The sequence below is a fragment of the Nymphaea colorata genome, chromosome 7 (genome assembly GCF_008831285.2).
Source record: "Nymphaea colorata isolate Beijing-Zhang1983 chromosome 7, ASM883128v2, whole genome shotgun sequence".
Classification (NCBI taxonomy): domain Eukaryota; kingdom Viridiplantae; phylum Streptophyta; class Magnoliopsida; order Nymphaeales; family Nymphaeaceae; genus Nymphaea; species Nymphaea colorata.
The window spans coordinates 4,204,723-4,230,621 of record NC_045144.1 but is presented as its reverse complement, the minus strand read 5'-3'; the positions used below and the strand labels follow the sequence as shown (position 1 = coordinate 4,230,621).

The 25,899-nt window shown below is 39.2% G+C and overlaps 3 protein-coding genes across 5 annotated transcripts; 1 reads left to right on the top strand and 2 right to left on the bottom strand.

Moving 5' to 3' along the window:
- Positions 1-742: 742 nt before the first annotated feature.
- Positions 743-1,726, bottom strand: LOC116257076 (60S ribosomal protein L12). The gene has a single exon (XM_031633691.2). It carries the CDS (start codon positions 1,556-1,558, stop codon positions 1,058-1,060), a length of 501 nt encoding a protein of 166 aa, XP_031489551.1. The 5' UTR covers positions 1,559-1,726; the 3' UTR covers positions 743-1,057.
- A 2,852-nt stretch (positions 1,727-4,578) lies between these two features.
- On the top strand, positions 4,579-10,449 carry LOC116257639 (probable beta-1,3-galactosyltransferase 8). Of its 3 annotated transcripts, none has more exons than XM_050078825.1 (8): positions 4,579-5,064; positions 6,041-6,105; positions 6,241-6,446; positions 6,540-6,797; positions 7,075-7,162; positions 7,833-7,958; positions 8,520-8,629; positions 10,081-10,449. In XM_050078825.1, the coding sequence occupies exons 1-8, from the start codon at positions 4,909-4,911 to the stop codon at positions 10,227-10,229; spliced, it is 1,158 nt and encodes a 385-aa protein (XP_049934782.1). In that variant the 5' UTR covers positions 4,579-4,908; the 3' UTR covers positions 10,230-10,449. The 3 variants fall into 3 exon arrangements, with proteins under 3 accessions (XP_049934782.1, XP_049934781.1, XP_031490445.1); XM_050078824.1 differs by having other exon boundaries at positions 4,579-5,094; positions 8,535-8,629; XM_031634585.2 differs by having other exon boundaries at positions 4,579-5,094; positions 10,081-10,448.
- Positions 10,450-14,037: 3,588 nt separating this feature from the next.
- On the bottom strand, positions 14,038-16,589 carry LOC116257307 (NAC transcription factor 56). Its single transcript, XM_031633920.2, has 3 exons — positions 16,155-16,589; positions 15,621-15,889; positions 14,038-15,021 (listed from the first exon to the last, which is right to left on the bottom strand). Exons 1-3 carry the CDS (start codon positions 16,342-16,344, stop codon positions 14,215-14,217), a joined length of 1,266 nt encoding a protein of 421 aa, XP_031489780.1. The 5' UTR covers positions 16,345-16,589; the 3' UTR covers positions 14,038-14,214.
- Between the last annotated feature and the right edge of the window lie 9,310 nt (positions 16,590-25,899).

Here is a 25,899-nt window from a genome sequence, read left to right as displayed (position 1 = left end):
TCCATTCCTCAACACAAGAGACACCAAACTGTACACTTAAAATTTGAAACCAATGTAAAAAAACAAGAAGAAGAGGTGGCCTACAGAAAGAAGAAAAACAGATGATTTCCTATGAAAATATAAGCATAGTCTATAACCTGACCTAGAGTTCATAACTTCATATTGAACTTAGAGTAAAGGAAATCATCCTTAAAATAACCAAAGCGTTGTAATGGACGACAATCTCCACACACTTAATGGACTCAGGGGATCACCGACCTAAAGTTAACATAGAACATGAGCATCACACCTACACCAAGATCGTATACTTCCATACAGAAAGTAGCACCAACCTTAATTCACAAGTGTACCATAGAACTTCTTACAAAACACTGCATAGTATTCTGCATCTGAAGCGATAGCATAGCAATAATATTGTACCTAAAACAGTGCCATCAATTTTAATGGACTAATATGAAAGAGAACAACATAAAGGTAGCAGTTCAATGGAGAACAGTTATTTGTGTAGATGTCAGACTTATTCGATTAAAAGTATCTAGCATACTCTGAAAGGGCAAGTTTTTACATTCAGGAAAAGTGTGCATCGTTCTAAGCTCAAGTGTCCAGATAATCAATGGGTAGTAAGACGTTCTTCCAACCAGTTCCAATAAAAATTCGTCTACAACAATTAAGAACATCAAGGGCGTGAAAAACCATGCAGAGAATTATAAACCAAGTGAATTAAAGTTCTAAGATGAGAAAATATCAGAAAAGAGATTACTCACTGATCCACTCCAACATAGTCAAAATGCTAAAAAGTTTCAAGCTACACTAAGAAATTTCCATCGCTTATAAACTAACCATAAGAAAACAAAGCAATCAACAGTTCGTTCTCTTCCCTTCTCCGCCTACAAATCAAAATTTCTCCGAGGATCCAAAAAGAAGCATACTTTAATTATCAAGTGACAGACAAACAAATGAAAATAGAATTCAGAAGCAAAGGGAAGTGTCTCTTTGTCTTTCGAATCGATCTCAATTTTTACTCCAAGCGAAGTGAGGAGATGACCAGGGAAGCATTTTAGGCCTCTGGGACCTCCACATCTCCATCCGTGATCTCCTGTTGCAGGTCCTTCGGGTCCTTGCCGTCGACGGTGCAGCCGACGGAGACGCAGGTGCCGAGGATCTCCTTGACGGTACCGGCAAGGTCCTTGGCCATGGACCTGGGACTCATGACACGGGCGATCTCGATAACATCGTCCAAGGAGATATTGCCATTGTGCTTGATGTTCTTGGTCTTCTTGCGGTCGCGCTCTGGCTCCTTCAGGGCCTTGATGACAAGGGCGGCAGCACTGGGCACCACAGCGACCTTGGCCTGCCGATTCTGGACGGTGAGCTTCACAGTCACGCGAAGGCCCTTCCAATCCTTAGCCGTCTCCTTGGCGATGTCCTCTCCAATCTTCTTGGGGGAGAGACCGAGGGGACCGATCTTGGGGGCAAGGGACGACGCAGCTCCGACCTCGCCGCCGGTCACCCGGACGTAGACCTCGACAATCTGAGTTGGATCGAACTTGGGCGGCATGGCTGCTGCTTTCTTCCGCCCTTCCTACTGCTTTGCTTGTTTCCCTTTCTGGGACTGGGGACTTGGGGGTTCACACGGAGACGCTCCCTCGCTCTCCCTGCAGGAAAGGAGGAAGAGGAAGGGGAATGAAGAAAAAATGGGGGGGGGCGCGAGAAGAGATGGCTAGGGTTTCTTCCCGCATAAATATAGGAAGCGACGCTAGGGTTTTTGCTGGAGAGCTTGGGGCCGTAAAACGGATCCGGCAAACCGAACCTTAAATTGGGTCCAGAAATTCGGCGAACGCCCATGAGTCCGATCAGGTCGCCGTCTGATGCAAAACCCACCTTTATTGGATCAATCGCAGAAAATTCTGAAAATGCATCAAATCAAATCAGGATCAGGTCTGGTAAATCAGATTCAATTTCAAAAACGGATCTTATGGGGCTCCAATTAGCTCGTATCTTACATGTGAAAAGCCTGTTGTTTAGGTCTTGATACAGCTTTTATTTATTTTTTATTTTTTTTTTTATGAATGTGCCGCAATTTTTTTTTGTGTTGTATGAATATGCCGTAATTCTTTAAACAGGTTCATCAAACAATCTTTAGTTAGTTGTTTTGTGGTTGCCAAACACCTTACCTTTTTAAGAGCAACTTGCAAGTTATTATTTCATCTCTCTATAACACTATTTTTCATGAATTTGCCCCAATATTGATACTAGACTAATACATGGATCAGTTACTGTTGTCAAATAACTTTTAAGAATGGTTTGCCATTAAGAATAATGGTGTAAATATTTAATGAGTCTACTCCAAAATTAAAATAAATTCATCAAACAAGTATATCCATGAATCTATCATAATTTCAGGTCTCGTTTGATGCACAAAAATTTTTCCCTTTTCAAATCAAACACAAGAAACATTATCATTCCAAATTAGATGGAACAGGATCATTTCAAATCAAACACAAGAAACTTAGCCAACAATTGACTGCATCCAAGGCTAAGTTTTGATGGTGCTTGCTGTCCCTATTACCCAATGATGATCAATGCCATGAAATATAATTATTTTACATCTGAACGAAGAGTCCGCTTGTTGGGTATTAGATATATTGGATCTTGGATCTAAATCCATTTTTAGTATTTCATATCAGTACCTTTCAAGGTTTAACCCAAACAAAATATCCTGATGCTATCTCATGTAGATGGTATTTAGTTTGCATTTTCGGGATTTAGATATGATCAACCAAACTGACTTGAATATGAATCACTTGTAATGATAACAAGCATTTCCATTCCCCTAATTGCAAATCAAGAAGACGATAATAAAAAAACCAGTTCAGATTTTATCTTATACTAACTTTTTCTATTCCTAGTTTGAATTTAGGCTGAAATCTTCTGATAGACAGATTATCTCGCTTGTGTATGTGTGTTTATGTTACCTTCAACAACAAAGAAACTTTCATGAAATTGAATACTCTTTCCAGCAATTATCAAGAACATGCGAGGGAAAGCATCTTGTTGATATATTTATAAATTCAAGCGGCCATTAACATATCCATCGGATGAAATTAAGCTTCATAACTAATTAATCGACCTTATTTACCATCAAGTGTCGCAACAAATTTTCCAAATTGTGCTTAAGCACCATAGAGTTTAATATCACCCATCATTTACTATATCACGTGATCTAGTCCACCTCTAACGTCATGTTTCATATATAGTTGTGTGACAACTTGTTTGTTTAAGGTGGCAAGGTTTTATCTTCTATATGAAAACATATTTAATTTTTTTTTTAAAAAAAAAATGCAAGAGATAAAAAGAAAGATACATTGGCATAGAAACATGCCCAAATGATCGCTGAGTTCATAACTTCAATCTCCTCATTTTCCACCTAATAAATTGCCATAAAAAACGATTGGAATGCATTTTTATTTTCAGTAGTTGTTATATTAGATGTACATGCCAATCTTAAACATTCAATTAGGGGACATTTATTTATCGTGAATCTAAGATCTAAGGTGATATGAAATGACTGAGGATCTAAAATCCAAGGATTTGAGCTCAGATTCCTCACCCCGCTCTTCTCCCCATCCAATTTCAAATCATATGTTTTGATCATAAACTTAGTTTCTCAAACAAACCTTCTTTTCCAGGTAACTACGAATTCTTATTTACTCCATTTGATTTGATAGACTCGGACCTCTGGTGTTGTATTAAAAGGTGTGATGTGGAAGATCCTTTGTTTGTTTGTTTAAACTAAGGATCTATGTAATGTAATGTGAATCTTAAATCAACGGTATATGTTAAAAACCATGAATTTAATACCAGATTTTAGAGAGGATGGGGGCTGTTCTGACCTTAAATCCATCCATTAACTATCTCAAATCCGTGGTGAAACAAACACAACCTATGGTCCCAATATAAAAGAGATTTCAAAGCATCCTTGGATCTCAGACCTGAAGCTATAATGTCAAACGTAAACAATTTGAAAATAAGCCTTGTAAGTTTATGTACGACCAAAATCTTGTGAAAGGCATTAAGTGGAAGCTTGAAAATTATGGGGTTGAACTATGAGGGCATTTCAGTCATTGCAGACATGTCTAATGAATTTAAAATCAATGTGCAAAAACATTGTCAAAAATAATACAAAGGATAATTACACCTATGATTCAGCTTTCATTAAAAATTTCGGGCCATGGGCTTCAAAGTTGCAAAGAAATTATGTTTATACAAGTATTGTTTAAGCAAAAAAATGATACATGAAAATGGCATTGTAAAAGTAAACAAATTTAAAGACGACAAAGGGAATGAAAACATATAACTAAGCAAGCAATTTATTATACAGAATCATAAAAACTCTCACAATAATAATAATAAAAGAACAGAAAAGATTGAATGGAGAGTGCGTGCATACAGCATGACCGTGATGTTCGGCAGTTGCCATTGCTCGGTTACGGGTCAGTTAGAGATTGCAATTCTCATGATTTTCATCATATTCTTTTCGCCTTTAATTTGTTGTCCATCATTGTGGTTCATCAACAATCCTCACCACTCTCAATTAATGATCACCACCATTAATTTCTTCTGCTCTTCGTAAATTCAAAAATCGATCATCCCCATTAATTTCTTCTGCTCTTCGTAAATGCACTGAACTTGTCGATGCATAGGTTCAGCTCAACCATGCAAACTGTTGAACAGTTTAGCTTGATTCAGATGTTTGGTGTTCACGCGGGAGCACCGATCTTGATGCCCTGATTCGTGGAGAGCGAGTGTGAGAGGAAAGACGGCATCGGAAAAGAAGCAGGCGGCCGTCCGATCTCAGTGAGGAGGTTGTGGCCGGAGGAAGGGGAGGAGGCGGCGGAGCAGATAAAGATGAGGGGAAGGGCATTGCAACCCAGAGGGATCGTGGCCGTCTGTGCGCTGTGCTTCTTGGTTGGTCTGCTGCTAAGCGGCAGGATTTGGAGGTTGCCTGAAAGTAGAGAAGAAACAGGTCTGCCCACCACGCCTTATAGAGGGCAGAAGATCGAGGTAATTAGCACCGAGACGGAAGGCAATCAGGTAACTAAAGCTTGCTGGTTGCTGCTCCTCCATGAGAGTTGACGCTTTCTTTCTTTTCTTTGTCTTGAAGTAATTATTTTTGGTGTCTGTCTACATAATTTGTCTTTCCGATTCAAGTCAACAAACCGGCCGGCGCCCCCTTTTTCCCCTTCATTGAAGACCAAATTTATCTAGAAATCATAGACTTTCATAATAAGAAACGCATTGCTCCCTATAACTTTTTGCTATTAAGTTGAAATTGCCGTTTAGATTGTTCTTGTGATGGTAGACACCATTTTAACAGGTTAGTCTGCATGTTTTTGGTAAACAACATAGCTTGTGTTTTGATGATATTTTAAGAGAACGATGTCTTGTAACAGTCTATCTTTTAAAATGTAGCTTATATGGTTGGGTGACAAGACAAAAATATGTTATAATATTTTTTAGAAAAAAATGTTTTTTGTGAATAATTTATAAGGGCTAAGTCATTCACTTCTATTTAAAAATGGAGTTCTATAAGTTAAGTCTATTGTCACCTAAAGACACCTTAAATGACATTTTGGAGACACCTCCTGGCGAAAACAACATTGGAGATAGAGATAAAAGAGATGTCAATATATCTAATTTAAATCGGATTATCCGATCCGACTGGTTCAAAAAAATTGGATATAAAAAGAAGTGAAAAAAATCAAATATGAAAAAATATTTAATATCTGATTAAGAAATCAGATCTGATCAGATTCGGGTTTGAATCAGATTTAATTTTAATTAAATATGTTGGATCCACTGCTCTTACATTTTGAAAATCAGATAGATTCATTTCAAATTCATATTCAAATATGATCAGATTCAGATATGTCTATTATTTATTCATATTTGAATCTGAATATTCTGAATGTGTGTGAGTGTCTTGGAAAAGGAAAAAAAAACTCGGTTGATATAATATTATACTCTTGATTTTTTTCAGAAACTGGGTGAAAGGGAAGCGAATGATATAATGGGAGAAGTGACAAAGACTCATGAAGCAATCAGGTAAACTAAAAGGGCGGAATCATGATCAAGAGCTACTAGTTTGCACGTCCTACTCATGTGTTCTTCCCTAATGTAGCTAATTAGTAATCTGATCAGTTTGTGATGGTGACTTCATGAACATATTATGTACACAAGGTCCCTGGACAAAGCAGTCTCTGCGCTGGAGATGGAACTGGCTGTGGCCCGGACAGGTGAAACTGGCAGCACGTCTTCGTCGGCCGGCGGCTCCGCCGGTCGGCCTGGCCGAGTTCTTCAAAGGGCATTTGTTGTGATTGGCATCAATACGGCATTTAGCAGCAAGAAACGACGGGACTCTGTTCGGGAGACCTGGATGCCAACAGGTAGGGTGGAAACCATTTCAAACCGTATGAAGCTTAATTTAATTAGGTTATTCGCCTACATACATATATGACATATATATGCATATTATGCAGGGGCTAAGCTGAGACAACTGGAGAAGGAAAAGGGGATAGTGGTCCGGTTTGTGATCGGACACAGCGTGACGCCGGGAGGGGTTCTGGACCGAGCCGTGGACGCAGAGGACACGGAGCACAAGGACTTTTTAAGGCTGGAGCACGTAGAGGGATACCACGAGCTGTCGGCGAAGACGAGGATCTACTTCTCGACTGCCGCTGCGATCTGGGACGCCGACTTCTATGTCAAGGTTGACGACGACGTGCATGTCAACCTTGGTAATTGATCAGCTGCTTATCGTCTCTTAGTAAACAACATTTTATATTAAAACTAGTTTGTTCATTGTTGTAAAGTTTGAAAATTTTGATCGCCTTACACATGTTTAAGTGTGGATTCTAGATTAATTAGTTTTCAATCAGAATGGCAAACTGAAAAAACCTAATTAGATTATCCTAAAGACAGGGAGAATCGAATCGAGGAAGTCATCCACTGATGAATTTCTCCATCTTCCATTCATTCCTTTGTATTGACTCCTTAATTGACTTGACTTTGCAGGCATGCTCGTGAGCACACTGGCACGTTACAGGTCAAAACCAAGAGTTTATATTGGCTGCATGAAATCCGGTCCAGTTCTCTCTCAAAAGTAAGAGAATAACTGTGTGTTTGCCTCTAGTGATGGAACGCACACATACATATATATATATATAATTCATAGCCACCAATATCATGATATTTTTCCAAAATATCGCAATTATTAATTAAAAAACAAAGAAAATGATAAAAATGGATAAATATTGCAATATATTAAAAACATTTATTGTGATTTTATTGCGATTTTATCATGATTTTTCATTTATTTTTTCTTTCATTTTCTGTTTTTATGTTTTCAACTTTTGTTTCATTACTTTATTTCCACTTTTTTTTTAAGTATTTAACATGACCTCCTAAATGCAACACAATACTTATTAGTTTTTTATTTCCTATATTTTTACCCAACATTTTGATTTTTTATTTTTTGAAAAACTCAGAGATTTTCCAAAAAAAAAAAAAAAAACTTTGCCACCAATAGAAATATGGTAACGATATTTGTAGCATGATATATACTATTACGCCATTTGTAATCCTAGCAATCACACACTACTTCCTTTCCCTACATGGGGCTATATTTTGTAACTTTCAAATGTCTTTTTACTCAAAAAATGTATTATTAGTCGAACTCCTTCACTTAAGCAGTTTGAGATTTTAAATAGCAAAGCTGCTGGTTTTCATCTCTTGAGAAAACACTTGTATAAGCAAAGAATCTGAATATGCAGGGGCGTAAAATATCATGAACCAGAGTTCTGGAAATTTGGAGAAGAAGGGAACAAGTATTTCAGGCACGCGACCGGGCAGATCTATGCCATTTCTAAAGACTTGGCTGCCTACATATCCATAAATTCGTAAGATAACTCTTACCTTATTTTATTTTCAACATCGTTGTTTGATGAACTCCCATAAGTTTCTTCATTGTTTATAACCTCCCCCTTCCGATGAACTAATTAATAATGAATTTATTAATCCAGTAAAAGCTGTGCAACATTGAGAAATTTGCTAATAGACGTGCAATTTGATCAACTCTGGTCTGCTTAGTTAAAGATCCTCTCCTATGGATTGTTTCTTATCATCATGATCTTAGAAACTACCTATCTCATCAAGGTTCTCATAAAAAACTTATGAACTATTTTTTTTTTTTTCCTTGGTAAGATCTGGGGAAGTGCATAACTGATGGCTATTTACCAACATTTATGAAGAGAGATATAATGTCTTGGATATCATATACCATCAGAAATCCTTACTTTTTGCAGTTCCTTATTTTAATGGTTAAGAAACTGCATACCCGTTGCAAATTCGATTAATAATCGCATCTGGTTTTTTTTTTTTTTTACCAGATCTGGTTAAATGCATGATAAGATGTATCTTCATTTTGGCATGGTTAAGGCTTATCTAGTTACTTTGGGCAGCCCCATATTGCATAGGTATGCTAACGAGGACGTGTCCTTGGGTGCTTGGCTTCTTGGCTTGGAAGTTGAGCACGTTGACGAGCGTACGATGTGTTGCGGAAGTCCTCCAGGTATTTTTCCAAATACTCTCACTCTCTCTCTCTCTCTTTCTCTTTCTCTTTCTATATATATATATATATATATATATATATATATATATATATATATATATATATATATATATATATACACACACACACATATATATATATAAAAACCAGACCACTTCAATATGATAAATGCAGTGTTTTTGTTTGCAATCCAGCCTTACCGATACAATAAAAAATAAGTTGATTGGAAATTAACATATATTAAGTTGATCATATTTTGGAGTTTAATAGTATTTTTATAATAAACAAACAAATGATTGGTTCCCATAGTATAAACATTTTGATAGTTGAAAAATCCACATTTTTCATAAAAACAACTTTAATCAAAGCATGTTTTAGATCAAAATAATTTTACAAATTTATTAGGATGTTTATATTTTGTGTAAAATACTTTTTCTAGCAAAAATTTGAAGGGTATGGCTTTTATACTAGAACCATCTACCAAGTTCTCGTGTATATATATATATTAAAGAAGGAAGGATATTCAGGCAGGACCATGATAACTGTTTAGATGTCCACATGTGGGGCACTAGATTAACCTATAAGAAAGCAATCTATGTTCAAGGATAAACGATGCCGATCCCGTCCTCTTAATTCTTCCCTTCAACCATGAAACCAAATCTTCAAAACTATCTCTAATTCGTGAACTATGCCTTAGAACTGTTGGCTAGGAGGTTGAAATTTCTTACTTACAAGCACCATTTTCGCTTATGGTCATGGATGTTGAAGCTTCATATAATAGAGCATGCACTTACACTGATTCCAGCAAAAAATTGACTAGACTATATATATACGTACACGACAGAAACAATATAACTAGAAATTCATTAGAAAATTTATGGTTTTGTGATTCCACATCTGTGGGCAAAGTGTCTATGACATGGTTTAGGGAGACTTTATTTCATTTTTTTTTTTTTGGTTTCAGCATATAAATGATAGGGTATGAAAAATACGAACTATCAGCCTACATGTCTTGACTTCGATGTTGCTTTTTGGCTTACTTCAAACAGTAAAATGTGAGACAATGTTGAAAGATATAATCTTACAGGCAAAACATACTACGTACTGATTAAGCTCTACAACAATGTCAGTTTCGTTAAGCAAGGAAATTAAAGAGATTTCTTAAGCCGGTTTGATAATGTGAATACAGACCTGATTAGTCAAGCTTGGTAAAGAAAAAGAGGATCCAATTACTTATAAACATGTTTGTACAAATTCAGCATGCATTTGCACAAATACGAATATGAATTTGAGGACACATTTGTTGCATGCGTACGTAGACAACATAGATTATGAACTTCATATGTTTATGAACTAAAGATTATGAAATTATATATGTCCATGAACTATGTGATTGAGCACGTTCTAACTAAGTTGGTTACGTGCATGGAAATAAATATAATGGATGGAAGACTGTGAATGGAAGGCACAGGCAGGGAACGTGTGTGCTGCGTCGTTCGATTGGTCGTGCAGCGGCCTCTGCAAGTCGGTGGAGCGAATGAAGGACGTCCACAACACCTGTGGTGAAGGCGATGGTGCCGTCTGGAGTGTCATCCTCTGAGCTCAACCTCACCTCTCTCCTTGCTCTTTCTTTCTTTCTTCTTCCTTGTGCCGATATCTATATGCAAGGTTGAAATCGTGTCTCTGGGGTCGATCGGGTAATTGTTGTACTCTTTTAACTGGGTATTTGTAATAAGACTGAAGCTCATGAAGTAGCGATTATCACAGACGCTTCTCTTTGGGGAATAAAATGGATCGATTGCCTCGACCAGAGGTGCATGGAGAAGGTGTGTCTGTATATATATATATATATATATATATATATATATATATATATATATATATATATATATATATATATATATATATATATTGCATGGTTCAGACACAAAGAGATTGTGTCTGCAAGATGGTGTGCTTTACGCAGTTATTTGTGCAACCAGTATTGTTACCGACATAAATATAATGTTTGGTTTTCATGATGGCGTTGGTTAGTTGGTTAATTTACTAATTTTGCCTCCGCTGGCCATTTTGAAAAGAAAATGGCCTAGAAATGAACAAATTAAGAACGACCATAAGGCCAGGGTTGTGCTGCTAGACAAAATAATATCCAGCAAATTTTGGATATTTAAGAGAAAAATGAAATGCCTACTGTATATGTGTATGTGCATGCAATATACAAGCACACACACAGTTAACTCGTTTGATCTGCTGCGGTTACCTGCAAATCTTCCATTATGTCATTCTAGGGCTATTTTCAATGGTTTCAGTCATTCCTTTTAGGGGAGCTCATTACTTGAGTCATAACCTTTCTAAAGCCCATAAGATCTACGTACATAATCAGTGTATGTAGTTATATAACTGCACACAATCAACTGAGCATCATAATCTCCAACCATATAACCTTGCATAACAGTGTGTGTGTGCATATATATATATATATATGGAAGAGAGAAAGTGGAATTGAAATCAACCGACAGCTAGACGGCAAAATATTTAAAAAATCTGTCACCAAAAATTTCATGGAATTGAAGATCTAGCAATGGTTTATGACATACTGGTGCTTTTAACGATGGCCTATAGTGCATTTAGCCACAGCTTTTAATTATTTTGTCATCAAGTAACATTTGACAGCTGAAAGATTTCAAATTTTCTACATGTATGTATATGTATAGTTTATAATAGATAAAAACAAAAATCAGGGGAGGGGAAAACTAAAAATGTTTAAATCAAGTTGCGAGTAGGTTAAAACTCGTGCATCGCATCACACGGTTTCATAATGAAGAAGAATAAGCCAACGGATATCAACATTTAAAGGAAATGTGGTCATGTGCATTGAGGTGCACCATGCACAGCTTCCTGTGCACAGTATGTGCCCCCTGGCTCACTCTTAGGGGGCATTTGGCCCACCCCAAAAGGTATGTGTCACACATATGGGCTTGCACAGTGTACAAGTGCACAGGCCTGTACATATAGCCAGCTTCAAACTTAGAAGAAGAAGAAAAACGACGCATGTCTCGAGCATTGGGGATGATGTCCCCTCACGCTTTTCAAATCAAGAAGCAAAAAAGGAAGCAGACATACAATTAAATAAATATTTACATGGTTCAAAAAACTAATTTCATGTCTTCCTACTTTTATGGTTGCAAGGGTCTGCTCTATTTTGAACAAGGCAAATACAAGAGATGGTGACCCCTTTTGAACTTGGAGTTTAGAGCAACACTGCTAATGTAGAAAATTATAATAATACCCTAACCAACAAATTTCTGCCTAAATTAGGGAAGCCTATTCAACCGGGATCGGGATATGCACTCCAACAGGAGGTATAGTTTGTACTTCAACTCAATCTGACAAAGCAGTTCCTTGCATAAAAATATGTTCTTGTGTGCTTGCTAGCTTTGGTCACGGTATTCACGTCTCTGTGTGTGTGTGTGTGTATCTGTTCATGCGTGCACGATCATGTGTGTGCATGACTATCAAATGCATCAGTTATATATATATATCTATATATAGACACACACACACACACACACACAATCAAAAAATAGGCCAGCAGCAATATCTATCTTAATCTCTAGGTTGGTTCATCCAGGAGTTCTTCGGACCCCAAGGAACAGGATGATTGAGGTAATTGGGCAAGCTAAGAATCGTGCATATTGTTGTGTTTGGAAGGACAAGGTCACTTAAAAGACTTACTTTGGAATGTGTTATGTGACATCCACCAGGACACTTTGGCATAGGGTGTTATGGTTTCCACAGTGTTGGTGAAAAATCATTGCAAATGGATGATAATAAAACTTCATCCACAAAACCATATCCCAACGCCATCCCTTAATGGATACCCAGTGACTATGCAATGCATAGATGAGGTGCACCTTCATGGTTTTTCAGTAAGATGCCAGGAAGGGTCGTCAAGCTTCACAACTTTTGCCTGGCCCAAACAAGTTGAGGATCATGAATATTAGATCTATCAAACAGCTTGTGGTGTATGCCACCTTATAAGCTTGAAGTCATGCTCCAAAACATACGGAGATTACTCTTGTTTCCTCATAGGGGTTTACTAAAACTAGCTTTGCTTATCGATAAATCAACGGTACTTGGTCTTAGAACATTCAAGAAGTTGGACAAACAGAAGGTGAGCTGACTCTCTCTCTCTCCCTCTCTCTCTCTCTCTCTCACACACACGCAAACACACACAGACGTTCAGACACCACGCATGCATGGACAAGCATGTCCATGTCTGCGCAGAATTAATGGATATGTGACTGTGTGGCAGCAGAATTCAGGCGTGACCAAACAACATGTAGCTCACTCGTTATGAAGGCAATAAATATACTTAAACTAAAATGGAGATGGTTTCCCTGAATTAACTAATGAATGTTTTTCTTAATCCACAGCTAGCTTTGTCTCTGAACTTCATTCATGATTCTGTGCCTAGTAATCTAGCTAGCTAGGAACAGACCTTCACATGTTGTAGAGCAATTAAAGATCGATTTTTTAGTAGCATACTGTTAATATTTTCTTTTCCGCTGCTTTTGGTTGAAAGAGGTTTGACTGCAAGTTGGCATTTATGTTATCTTGGAAACTCCACTATATGCATACACACATATATATACATACGCAAATACATTTTTGTTCCCCCTTTTCCCTCTCTACTAGTGCTTTACTATCCTTGGTTCTAGATATTTTTGCATGATCACCTTGTTCGTATAGTCCTTAAACCACATGGTAGCAACAAGAACCAAGGACAATATGAATTAAAGTATAATGAGCAGACTATTGTTAATCGACAAAAATATATCGCTGTAATCTGCATACCAGTACTCTGACTCATGACTTGATGCACTTTGACCTTAAAGTAGAAACCGTGAAAGCAATCATGGAGCTATTGCAAGGTGCGTAAGAAACTAGAATTGTTCTCTCATTCAAAAAAAAAAAAAAAATTGGCAGTATAACTAGACCTGCTTACGATCATCCTTACCTTCTGCTGATCACCTTTATGGAACAAAAGAAGCTCATTTTTCTCATTTAATCGTTCCCGTGTTCAGAACATGTATCTGAGGAAGAAGAACAGAAGAAAAAAGATAAGTTAAAACACTAGGTAACAATTTCTCGTCAACTAAGGAGGAGAACAGGCACACACACACACTCTCTCTCCCTGGATTTCTCTCTCAGTATAAATATCATACCATTTGATTTCGATACAGCATGAAGCCCAATCGAAACACCAGGAATTTGGTGGCGAAGAATTACGCAGTGGCCATCTTAAAGGATGCGAATGCTGTCACTCGATCTCCATAACTGCAGTAGAGGCTAAAAGGGTCGTTCGTTTTCGCAGTTTACGTTCAACTTATTTTTACCATAAGAAGCAATTAATTATAATACTTTTGTCAATCAAACCAAGTTTATCACAACTCAGTAATTTACATACACGCACAAGCGTGCGACAAATACGCACACATACACGCAGGAAAACTGCTACTGATTCTTGTGTTGGTGTTGCTCTGAAGGGGGAGAGAGAGAGAAGTGTGGAAGAGATCCATATATTATTCTCTGAAACGATAATCTCTAGTGTGGTCGGGAATGGGGTTCCACGTCCAGGGGTTCTCTGCTAGAACTGACAAGGAACTGGGTAGAGAGCTGGGCAACGCCATTTGAGGACTGGTCGACTGTTGGAAGTGGGACGCATTGGGGAAAATACTGAGACTTTCAGGGCATTGATGATGGTACTCCACTATTCTATGGATGTCTTCTTCAAGAGAGGCCGCCATTGGAGGAGACGAGGAAGCAAACTGCATGCCGCCAATTGCTGCAGGATGGACAAGAGGAAAGGAGAGGGTTCTTGGTCGCAGCAGAAGGCCGGAAGCACCATCAACATGATCCCGCTGGTCCTGCAGCTTTATGGTTGCTGCTGCTTCAGCCGATGAACTACATGAAGCCAATCTGAGCGAGTCAACGTGGGCAGCAGGACCGCCAAATATATCTCCAGCACGTTGGTTGGTGCCGGCCGGAATCTCAATTTGGCAAGCGAGCAATCCGTTCGCACGGGAAGGTAAGCTTCCACTAGCAGTTAGGCCGATGGCATTATTTGACCTACCACCGCCGCCACCCATGCCAGCGGCAGCAGTTACAGCAGCAACAGAAGGATTCCCATCGCCCCTACCGCCCAGCACTGACTGACGCCTCCCGGGCATCTCCTCCTTCTCTCCTCCTAATATGTTGATGCTTTCTTTTGAATTGCTTGGTGCAACTTTTTTGAAAGGCAACCTGGTCGAAGGCATGATAGATGGTGGTTGGACGCGATCCTCGCCTCCTCCTGGTCTCTTGTACACCCGGCAGAGAGAGATTTCGGCCTGCAACAGGAAAACAAAGTCATTGAATGCCACTCATAGACATAGATCCGAATGCCAAATTGATTTTTCCCTTTTAATTTCTTTTCCGTTGTAGGGATTAGGTGTTTTAATTAGTTTTCTGTCTGTTCAGAAACACATTAATTGAATTATCGTTCGGTCAGAGGGTCCAGCCTTATTGTTCTTTATTGTTGTCATTATAGATTCGCGACATTTCCTCCTATTATTCTCGTGCTGTGCGCATTCATTTTGTGCGGCAACAACCAAAGTATTAGCTAGCATAACTTGCTGGCCATGCCAAATGTAAAGGGAACAAAGTAGGTAGAGGTCGAGAGCGAGCAATCGACGCAAGTGGAAGGCTTCATCCACTTCAGTACTGCCATAAAAGTTGTGGCTTCATCTTCTTTTTCCCTTGAAAGGAAGGATCTTAATGAAACGTGAGATGAGGTATCTTGCCAACCGTATATGATACCGAATTAACATAGTTGGACGATCGGTGGCAAGGGGTCCTTGCCTCAATTAGGCTTGCGGGGGCGAAGAATAATTCGACAAGTGAAGAGGAAGAATCCCACAAGAGAAGAAGAATAAGAAGAAGAAGATACCTTCTGCAACCTCTCGGTTTCATGGTGGGGCAGACGATACTCGTTCATGATCCAGCTGGAGCGGATGCCCTTGGGAGCTTTGCCTGAGTAGAAGACCAGCGTCTTCTTGAGGCCAATTGGTTTCAGGTTTTCGTTGCGGATCATTCTGTCGGCACCCGTCGCCTTCCAGTAGCCCGACGTCGTCACCCGGTTCGGACGGTCTCCATTGCGATACTTGCGATCTCTTGGCACGTAGAAGAACCACTCCTTCTCCCCAATGGCTGCCAAGGCTGCGAGACAGAGAGAGAAAGAGGCTCAGGCTTCGAATGCGCCTGTTTAGTTTGGTTCTATGTCCAGGTAGAAAAGAAAGGGAGAAGGTTGGTCCGCATGAAAAGGGAAGAATTAAAAGAAATCACGTAGCTGAGCGAGAGTTGAAATAGGACAGAATGGAACAGTTTCCCTCGAGATTGGGGTATCCACAGAGAGAGAGAGAGAAACAAAAAATCTGTAAGCATACGCAGGTTGACAGTGATAACTGAAACCGATCGATCGAACCTGGAAGCTCCCATGGATCGTAGCGGTAGAGGTCCACAAAGGTAATGAGCTCCACGCTGAATCTCTTACCCTCCATCTTCCGACGCAAATAAAACTCCACCAACTCTTCCTCCGTTGGGTGGAACCTGAAACCTGGCATAACCAGGTCCTGCTCCTGCTGCAGTACTTCATCCTTGTCGACTTCGTTCATGCTCGCAGACGTCTCAGCTTCCTTCCCTCAGCAAGAAGGCAAATTGCAGCTACCATGCTCTGCAGATGCTGCGGCTGCCTCCTCCTCTCCTCTCTGCAAATAATCTTCCATTTATTTATATATACAACCGATGACAGTACCTTAGGCCGAAGTACCGTGGACTAATTTTCTTACTTTTTCTTTTTTCTTTTAAGCCAAACCCCGAATTGGGACGCTCTCTCTCTTTCTTCTTCCAACATTGGATTATGACGAGTAAAGAAAGTAAAAGTAAAAAGAGATGTAGAGAGAGAGAGAGAAACGTCAATGGACCAGAGGGAACAAGATCTCCATCGTTTCTTTCTGTCCGATCATCAGGATGGTGCAGTGCAAAAATGGCGTTTAAGGTGTGAGAGGGACGGCTGTAGAAGCGACAGCATGAGCGTATAGTCTCTTGGCAGGTCCCCCTCTCCTCCGTTTCTACCGCGCCAGTACGTTGAAGAGAAGGAAAGACGCTACGTGTTCCTTTTTTTTTTCTTTTTCTTTTTTTCACCACGGCCGTGGAGGCAGTGGTGGATCAGCCAGCCGATGGGTGGAGACCCTTCGTCGTCGGAGCAGACTCGACAGTGCCTCAAGTCTGTGAGTCAAGGGAAACCCGTGACCACATGTTTTATTTATGAATGGCCAAAGTCTCTTTAATTTTTTTTTTCTCTGCCCCCTCTATTTCATCATCTACGTTTCTCCTCCGCCCTCTTGGCTGGACTTCCAGATACTAGAAGAGATGCAAATAAATGAAACGGAAAACGGAGATCTCTGCCATTAATGTTTCTTTGGTGGCATTTAGTACTGAAATTGATGATGGCGGTGGTGGGTCTCATGTTTAAATAATGATAGTGCTGCTGCATGCGGTCTGAGGAGCAAATTTTCCTTCCTCTTTCTCCTCACACGGCTACGTCATGTCCTGCAGTTACACGTCTACTCAGGAATATCAATCTCTTTTCCGAGTTGACACTTACTGTGTGGATGCAACGAGAAATTTGATTTTCTTGGTTACGGTGGTAAGAAGTTCTAGCGGAAACTAAGTATATAAATATATATATATATCTGTGAGAGACGATGCAACGTCACTTTAATTTTTGACCTACGCCAGCCAATTGCTGCACAACTGTCTCGGTCAATCTATTCTTTGTCTGCTTTCTAATTCCTCATAATCTTACGCATGCAGCAGCGGCTAACTGCTGTCAATCGAATGCCGGAAAAATTAAGAGCGCAGACGCCTTCCATCCTTAGAAAAAAGAACAACACACCCAAAACTTGCCGCTAATCTGCAAAGTTCTGGATTCCTCGTGTACGTAGAGAAAGAGAGAGAGAGAGAGAGTCGATTGCATCCAACGGTGGTGTAACCTTCACAGACTGCCGGCAGACTCTCAAACAACAAATCCAGTCGGCCATGGATAAAATATATAGTCGAGTGCATGTCTTCACAGGAGTGGTGTGACCTTCACAAACTGCCGAGAGACTCATATATATATATATATGTATATATATATATTGATTCCTGACTGCTGGCGTCGATATAATTGGTAGTTTATGGAAAAGAGTGGAAGATCTGCTGAAGAACCAAATAATGGACGAATCAATTCACATGTGAGACATGCACTCCAGCAGATGGACTCATTGGAAAGGTATTCGATAAGTCCATGCTCATAGAATGCACGTTTTAAAAGTATCATATTCTTATTCAGGAAATATGTACAGTGGAATGATGGATGTTATTCTTAAATACAATAATCAAAAGCTAGTCATAATCATGTCATATTTATTGAAACATGTTGTTTTTCAAACATGCATGTTATGACCATGTGCTGCAAGAATACAATGTTCTAATTCTTATCAAACACCACCTTAATGTTTTTTTTTTTTTTTTTGTGTACCTCTTTTCTAGGCAAACCAAAATTACTACTTCATCTCTTTTAATCAATAGAATTAATATTGTTCTTAATTTTTCAGTATTCATTTGTCTCATAATCTACGAATCATATTGTACTGAACATGGGACTCCATACAGCACACTGGTCATAGTAGCGAATATTAAATTCAAATTGACAAAGATGCAAACCTTGCGTGTAGCACAGAAAGGGGCCTGATCTATCTAACTGAATGGTTGGATAGAGATCTAGAGAGAGAGAGAGAGAGAGAGAGAGAGAGTGGCAAATTGGGCACAACCAACAGCACAGAACATCCCTCAGCTCGCCCATGGAAATCGAATCTGCGATGTGCTTGTTAATGCAGCAGGAGCCTGACCAGTTAGCCTTTTTGGGATGAATGGAGAGAGAGAAAGAGAAAGTTGGAACTTGGAAGCAAACCACAATATACTAAAAGGAGAGGGGAGAGAGAAAGTAATTAACTAAAGAAGATTAGGAAGTCTTCCTAGATCACAAAAGAAAATGAAGATCCTTAATGAACGTCGGCAATTAATTATTAGGAAGATAAGGAGGTGGATTGGCATTTATTTTGAAGAAAAGAAAGCCAAAAAACACAGTTGCTATGAGGTAGAGATAACAAAGCTGGTCCCCCGCCTTTCTTTCCAAAGGTGGAAGGCGGTGCCACCATCAAAGCACTAGGGTCCTTATCATTACAAGCCAAGCAGCCTGAGTGACGAACTTCTCATCACTCGTTTACTAGTCCTCGAAAGACTTAAATTGCAACAAGGATCAGAAACTAAGAAGCAGCGATGTAAATGGGTCGGGTATTGTTGATGTATGATTCTATTTTGAACTCAGGCAGTTCAATCTAATAATTCTACTAATCGGGTGAGCGGGGTCTGACCCACCACCCGAAGAAGGCCGAAGCTCTTACCCAACCCTTCATCATATGCTAGGTACATCTGAATTCCGATTTGGAAATCTGGTCTTGAATCTATGTAAATTTACATAAGGTCATGTTAAATCTAGTTGGTAAACTAAGGATGAATTCAACCCAAAGTCCCAAACTCAAACGCAGTTACATCCGTAGCAACAAGTCTTACAAGTTTACTTTAACTGAAGTAACAAAATTAAGTTTCAAAGAAGGGGTGGATATGTGTGTGTATATATATATACATATCACTTTCAAGGTACAGAACGAACCCTTGCCTAGATGGTAGCTTGCATCTTTCTTTTTTTGAATGAAAGTGGAGGTGGGTGATGTCCTGATTCCACATGTACACATTAAATCAAGATGTGGCACTCACTTAATGCCGTTTGTGAACATAAATATATATTACAGTACAATCTCGAACGAGCTAATTAACCCAACTGAGTCTACAATTGAAAACACTTCTAACTAACACCGGCTAGAAGTTCAGCATTTCCGGATTCACATTCTAAAATAAAAATGGCTGCTGTCTGGTGCGGCCTGAAGAGAGCATTTGGCAAAAAGAATATTCCATTCTAAGAACACACATTTGATTTTTAGATCTAGGAATTAACAGCATGTATACTTACATCATGCTTCTTGGAACAGAAATATGATGATTTTGGTTCATATACATCAAGTTTTAGAAATAAGTGTTCCAATAACATAATGTTCATAAGCAAACATCCTCTAAGTAGATGGGTGTTCTAACATGTGAATGGATAACCATAGGACATTCTAACAGGGGCGGAGATATGTGGGCTCTCCATGTTTAGTGTGCCCCACGGAGTCCACTCTAAAAAACTTAATTTGGTAGTTGGTTTTTGATGGATCTGGGTTCAGTTATATAGAGCATCTCCATGAGACCCCGTGAAACAAAATATCCAAGTTCTTCTGCATGGAACGCTTGTTCCGCACAACACGATCGTGAGCCCAAGTCGTCCACGTGGCGCGTTGTGTTCCTGAGAATGAATATTGTAGCTGGAACAAGACGTGAATTTCGTTCTTGGTGGAGGAAGCTGCTGAAAGCCAAAATCACAAAATAAATGATGGACTTTCTCTCTTTCGGTTGGGTCCACTCCACCAAGTTGCATGTGGAAACTGTTGGATGAGGAAGACTGATGGTTGATGCTCAAACACTGGGATTTGGGCCGCCCCCAACTTCTCATTCATTCGATGGCAAGGACAACTACGTGATGGAATATTGTATTAATATGCACCTTGTTGTATTTTTGCATAAGTGCAACAACCACTTTTTGCATTAATTTTTTCCTTCTTTCTTTTAGCGAGGGCTCCACTCCACATGAAGGTAGTCATTGGTCCAATTCTCATTGGTCCAATTCTCATTAGCGCCAAACTCTTGCATAAGGCAACAGATTAATAGTAGCCTCTGGAGTTGGGAATGTTAACTTCAAGGGCGAGAGGTTTTTTGTCTCTCAGTCTCGAGTCTAGACTCAAAAAAAAAAAAAACAACAACAACAACAAGATTCAATGAAAGGCCTTTTTGTCCCTTTGAAGTTGGGCTCTCTCTTGTTCATGTTTGTTTTCTACCTATTTTCATCTTTTCAATATTTATTAATTGACTTAATATATGCTTTATATCAGATGACCTTTAAGATCATACTCATAAGGTGAGATAGCACCAAAAAGATCAGTACAACTACATCTATATTTTCAGCGCATGATTATATACAAAACATACATGGATTTCCCTAACTGTCACGGATGCCCCCAGCCTCTCACACATGCAGCTCAGAAACCGATGGATGTGGAGATCCACTCAAGACACAACTATCCATCCGGTATGTATCAAGCATTTTTATTCATGCCCCGCTGCAATATCGTGGGATTGCTACAACCAAACCCTAGCCTTAGCAATCTTGATTCTTATGTACACACACACCGGACTTTGCTGGAAATCATTTGGAAGAGAGACAAAGACAAAGAGACAAAGAAAGAGGGAAGCAAAAGAGTTTCTTCAAATGAAATCTTTTGCCTTTATTAAAGGATATTTCAGGCTTTTGAAAAAACAGTTTGACTTTTATATTTGCAATTGGATCCCTACTATTTGGTCTCTTGGAATTGATGAGATGGATGAGTTCCCTGATCAAGCAGAAAGGAGAAAAAGATGTAAATTATTACTATATTATGGAAATGTTTACCATTTTTTTTCTTTGTTTTTCTCTTAAAGCGTCTATCATATTGTGAATCAGATGACCTTGGGTGACTCTAAAAAGTCAAAGTTACAATTCAATGTATATATATGTATATAAAGAAAATGATCGATAAGTTGATTTCCTCCCTCCCGTATAAATGTACCAAAAACTGATTCACAATAGCAAAAGAAATAACCTTTGTTAGCAGAATGGGAACTGGGCTTAATTATCTTCAAAATTCAAGTTTCTTCAAACTTCATTTCTCCATGCATGGATTCTTACAAAGATGAAATTTGATATCAGTAGCTTTTCTGTTTCTTTAGTCTTGAGAGAGCACTAGCTTTAATGCCAAGACAAGTTAACTAATATGTTTTGGATACCCACTTCAATTCTTCCGCTTAATTTTCATATTTTCGGAAAGAACTTGAGTGAGTTCCTAAGAAACCCAACATGTATTGGGGTCCCCCTCAACAAAACCCATATCAGTAGTAGTTTAACATATTTATAATTTGCGATTTCAAGTGTGACGAATGAATTATACAGTGATCCTGGCTAGACAGAACACTCATTTTCACATAAAAGCTTTTCCTTGTAAGTCTAGTAACTGACTTTAGTATACATTTACAATTCAACAAAAGTCGCAAGAAAAGACACCTGGTCATATACAGTGACATGAATGTTCTTTTACTGCCTATCATCTGAGCTAGCGTTATCTTGAACGCGACATTGTTAGAGACACTATTCCTGCTCTCGTTCTCTTTCTTGTGTTCAATTTGATGATGAAAATCTCCTCATAACATGAGTATGAAATTTCTTGTCGTGACTACTGAAGAAGCTTTACGTTCATTTCAAGATTAGTTCTTTCTTGGAAAATCCAGGACGTCCGACGTACGTCGATGTCCTAAAGAAAGCCAGAGGGCTTTTAACAAATGTGTATTTTTGTGTTTTTCATTACCATGGCATGTTTAATTTCCTTCCAAGAGTATATAGAATTTTATTTTAACCCTGGTTTTAGTTATATCAAGAAAAGTATCTTCTCATAATTACAACCAAATTAAGCACCATACACCAGAGAAAAGGTAAATTCATATTCCCTAAGGGTCCCATTAAACAATGAAGAGCTCTTCCTCTGTCTGTCTGTCTGGGTGTGTGTGTTTGTGGGCGCGCGCTTTCCATGTGATGCGTCTCTGTCGTACGTGAGATGTTCTCTCTCTCTCTCTCTCTCTTCATATATGCTTTCAATGCAGAGTTCGAGTCTGATCTAGAGTCGCTTGAGAAACCCCCCATAGTAACAATGAGTTCCCGAAGAAGAAACTTACAGCTTTACCATGCTCTGTGGTGTCAACTTACAGAAAGAATCACCTTTTTCGTGACAGAAACGACACCCACAAATTTTTTTTTTTAGTCCAAAGTTGAGATACAGTTATAGTCTTATAGCAAATGGGGTGCACGCGGGTGATCAGGAGGAAGGGCAGGGAAGAGAATGAATGATTAATGGACGCTTGCTCTACCTCTGACGGAGTGCATGAAGAAGAGAATCGGAAGATATCGCAGGGAGAGAGATGTGAATGTGACCGGTCAGCGAGTACTCATCCTTGGGGTGGTGATCGATCGAGAGAGGGAGAGTTGCTTAGCCTAGCTTTGCTTCCATCTGTCGACGCTCAATCATCTGGTCAATGCGAAAAGAGACAGAGAGGCTTCTTATCACCACCACTTGGCCCAACTGCTTTTAATTTGGGGGTGGAGCCCTCACTTCCTCCCTCCCGGCTGAGCTAAAGGCCAAGAGATCCGTTATCGTCATCGCCTTCACACTTCCAGTCTTCTTTTTCATTTGCTCTGTGGCAGACTAACAGTAACCGAATCAACCTCTATTTTCCTATTCCTCTACTTACCTCTCCGAAAATAGTAACGGAGTTGGTGCAGTGGAAAGATGGAGGGACGACCATGGGCAGTTCAGTTTGAAGGATTTAGTTGACGAGACTTAGTTTCGCTTCGACATTCTAAAAAAAATTTATCGCTTCCTCTTGAAAGGAACGGGATCACAAGGATTTTTGTTGGATTCTTTCTCTGTGAAGGGGTTGATCGATCAGTAAAGGCTATTTTTTCTCTGCATTTCCTTAATCTCTCGAACATTGGCGGATTCAATTATGTGGTTCGCCGAGTGGAACATGGAAAAGTACGTGCATGCGGATTGCGGATCAAGAAAAGTAGTTGAAAATGATAGCCACCGTTCCTGACAAGGGCACGCTCATAAAAGCTTAAGCTTTATCTCAAACACAAATCCGAATTGCAGATTTCAGATTTCTTTTCTTTGCTTAGCGAATTATATATTTCAAATATGTTAGATATCGCTGTTGACTATAAAAGTTAAAAATTTGTTGTTCAAAATAGTATAAAACATTATTAAAAGCACCATGGTAATGGTGTACATCTTCAAGGTGGTTTATGTTGCGGATTGTTTTAGTGATGGTTTGTTGTCCTTTCAGTAACAATTTTTTTCTAATTTTAGTCATTCAACAAGTATATGGTATTCAGTAATATTGACTTTTCATATATATATATATAAGGTAAAATTATGTAGCCATCCAATCTTCTGTCGTAATGCTAGACGATGCAGCATATCAAACAATATGCTGTGAGAATTAGTAATAATAACAATAACAATTACTATTATTATGATCAGGTCTTGAATTGAAATGGCTATCTCCACATAAAAAGATAACAGAAAAATTGAATTCGAAAAAGCATGAAAAAAATGATAGGTAAAAACTTGGGAATAATTAATTATTTTGCAACGGGAAGGAAGCGGGGGACCAGGAGCATTGACCAAGGAAGGATGGTTCCTGACTTTATTGATACTGACAGTGGTGGTTAATAATAAGGGGCCATAACGGCCGAAGCACACGACACCGCCCATCCTTCCGACTCTCCTTAATTTTCAGCACCAAGTCCGGACGGATCCGATTCAATATCCCATGCGCTGGCATGACTGCGATCGCCAGAATGTCTGTTCCTCCTTCTCCCTTCCAACTCAATCTTCCACCATAAACCTTTTGTATTCAGTAACGACGACATAAGAAAAAAAAATTGGGCAGCTGTGAACATTAGGAGACAAAGATATTTGTATTTGAATTCTTAGCTCATTACCTTTCCTTTTTCTTTTTCTTTTTTAAAATCTAAACGAAGATTTATGATGAGATTGGTTAAATGGGATCAATTTCTAAGCTTTTGGCTCCAGAACTGAAGCTGGAAGAGAGGGGGTCGAGTTATTACAATCACATTCTCTAAGCCAAGTCTTACGATAATTGATCGAATTCAGTCTCTCATTTTCTAGCTGTGATTGGCAGAAAAGGTACTACAACTGTTGAGACTAGAGTCGTCTGTCCATCACTCTACTTCTAGAGAGAGAGAGAGAGAGAGAACGGTTTTGTTCTTTTCTGATAGCTAGTGCATGTTGGTAAAATCCTGGTGATATTTGGTGCGTGTACAAAGAGAGTGGGGGAGAAGAACTTGGCAGGCAGAAGGTCCACTTCACGTGGCCTTCAGGACCGCCCAAACATTAACTTCATCTCCCTCAAACTCTCTCGGCTTCAGGAAAAGAGGCTTTTAATATTGTTTTCTTGCGTCCCCCTGTGTCGGGAGTCGCATCGAGCCTGACTACTAACTGCTAGCGATTCTCTTCCGGAAGCAGCTGATTGGTGTCTATTCCTTCTTCCACTCGTTCTGCTTGCGGCAATGGCAAATTCTTCAAGAATATATACAGATTGATATTATTTGGGTGGTGCGTGTTATTTTCCTTTCTGATAAAAAAGAAAGAAGCGGAGACGTTGCAGAGCAGTAAATCCAACCGCAGACGGTCAGTACAGAATTTAAGTCGAAAACGCCATTTTCTGCGGCCAGTCTTGTGTACTTTATATGACAGTAAGCGCGGCGCCCCCTCTTACTTCAATCCCCCGTCGCAATCCTCACCGCCGGCGATAAATGATGTGCAGCCCAACCCCAACCCGCTAGCGGCTACATCCTGATCATTCCTCCGGCCACCTGCCAACCTATGCATGTGGCCTACGTACTCGCTCGACTAAACCCCGAAATCTATAATGACTCGGTCAGCACTCTACACCGCTACGTACGCTTTTGGAATGAATGTTGTCAGGCCTTCTTTATTTCCATAACTTTAAAGCGTGCATGGCGACAAGACAATTATATAAAGCTTTAATTGAATCCAGCAAGAAGGCCATCTTTATACGTATCATTATCAGGAATATCTTTTCAGTTTCAGGGGACCTTTTCTCATGTATTAATAATAATAAAAAAAAGTCCTTGTTTCGAAAGACTCTCAAAAGCATGGTGACTTCAACCAAAAACATCATCAAAAAATATGAAATTTCACTTTCTCAAATGTTTTCCTAAACAACATTAATACCAATTTATGATAGTTACGAAAGTGTTGAACTAAGAAGTATTAAACCGGTTTGTGAATCAAATCAGCAAGACTGAGCACATCAGCATTAATAAATAAATAGAAAAA

Coding starts and splice junctions, on each gene's coding strand:
- LOC116257076 (XM_031633691.2), bottom strand. CDS start 1,558: ATGCCGCCCAAGTTCGATCCAACTCAGATTGTCGAGGTCTACGTCCGG.
- LOC116257307 (XM_031633920.2), bottom strand. CDS start 16,344: ATGAACGAAGTCGACAAGGATGAAGTACTGCAGCAGGAGCAGGACCTG. Junction 15,890..16,154: donor CGATCCATGGGAGCTTCCAG/GTTCGATCGATC, acceptor TCTGTCTCGCAG/CCTTGGCAGCCATTGGGGAG. Junction 15,022..15,620: donor AAACCGAGAGGTTGCAGAAG/GTATCTTCTTCT, acceptor TTCCTGTTGCAG/GCCGAAATCTCTCTCTGCCG.
- LOC116257639 (XM_031634585.2), top strand. CDS start 4,909: ATGAGGGGAAGGGCATTGCAACCCAGAGGGATCGTGGCCGTCTGTGCG. Junction 6,106..6,240: donor AAGACTCATGAAGCAATCAG/GTAAACTAAAAG, acceptor TATGTACACAAG/GTCCCTGGACAAAGCAGTCT. Junction 7,163..7,832: donor GGTCCAGTTCTCTCTCAAAA/GTAAGAGAATAA, acceptor CTGAATATGCAG/GGGCGTAAAATATCATGAAC.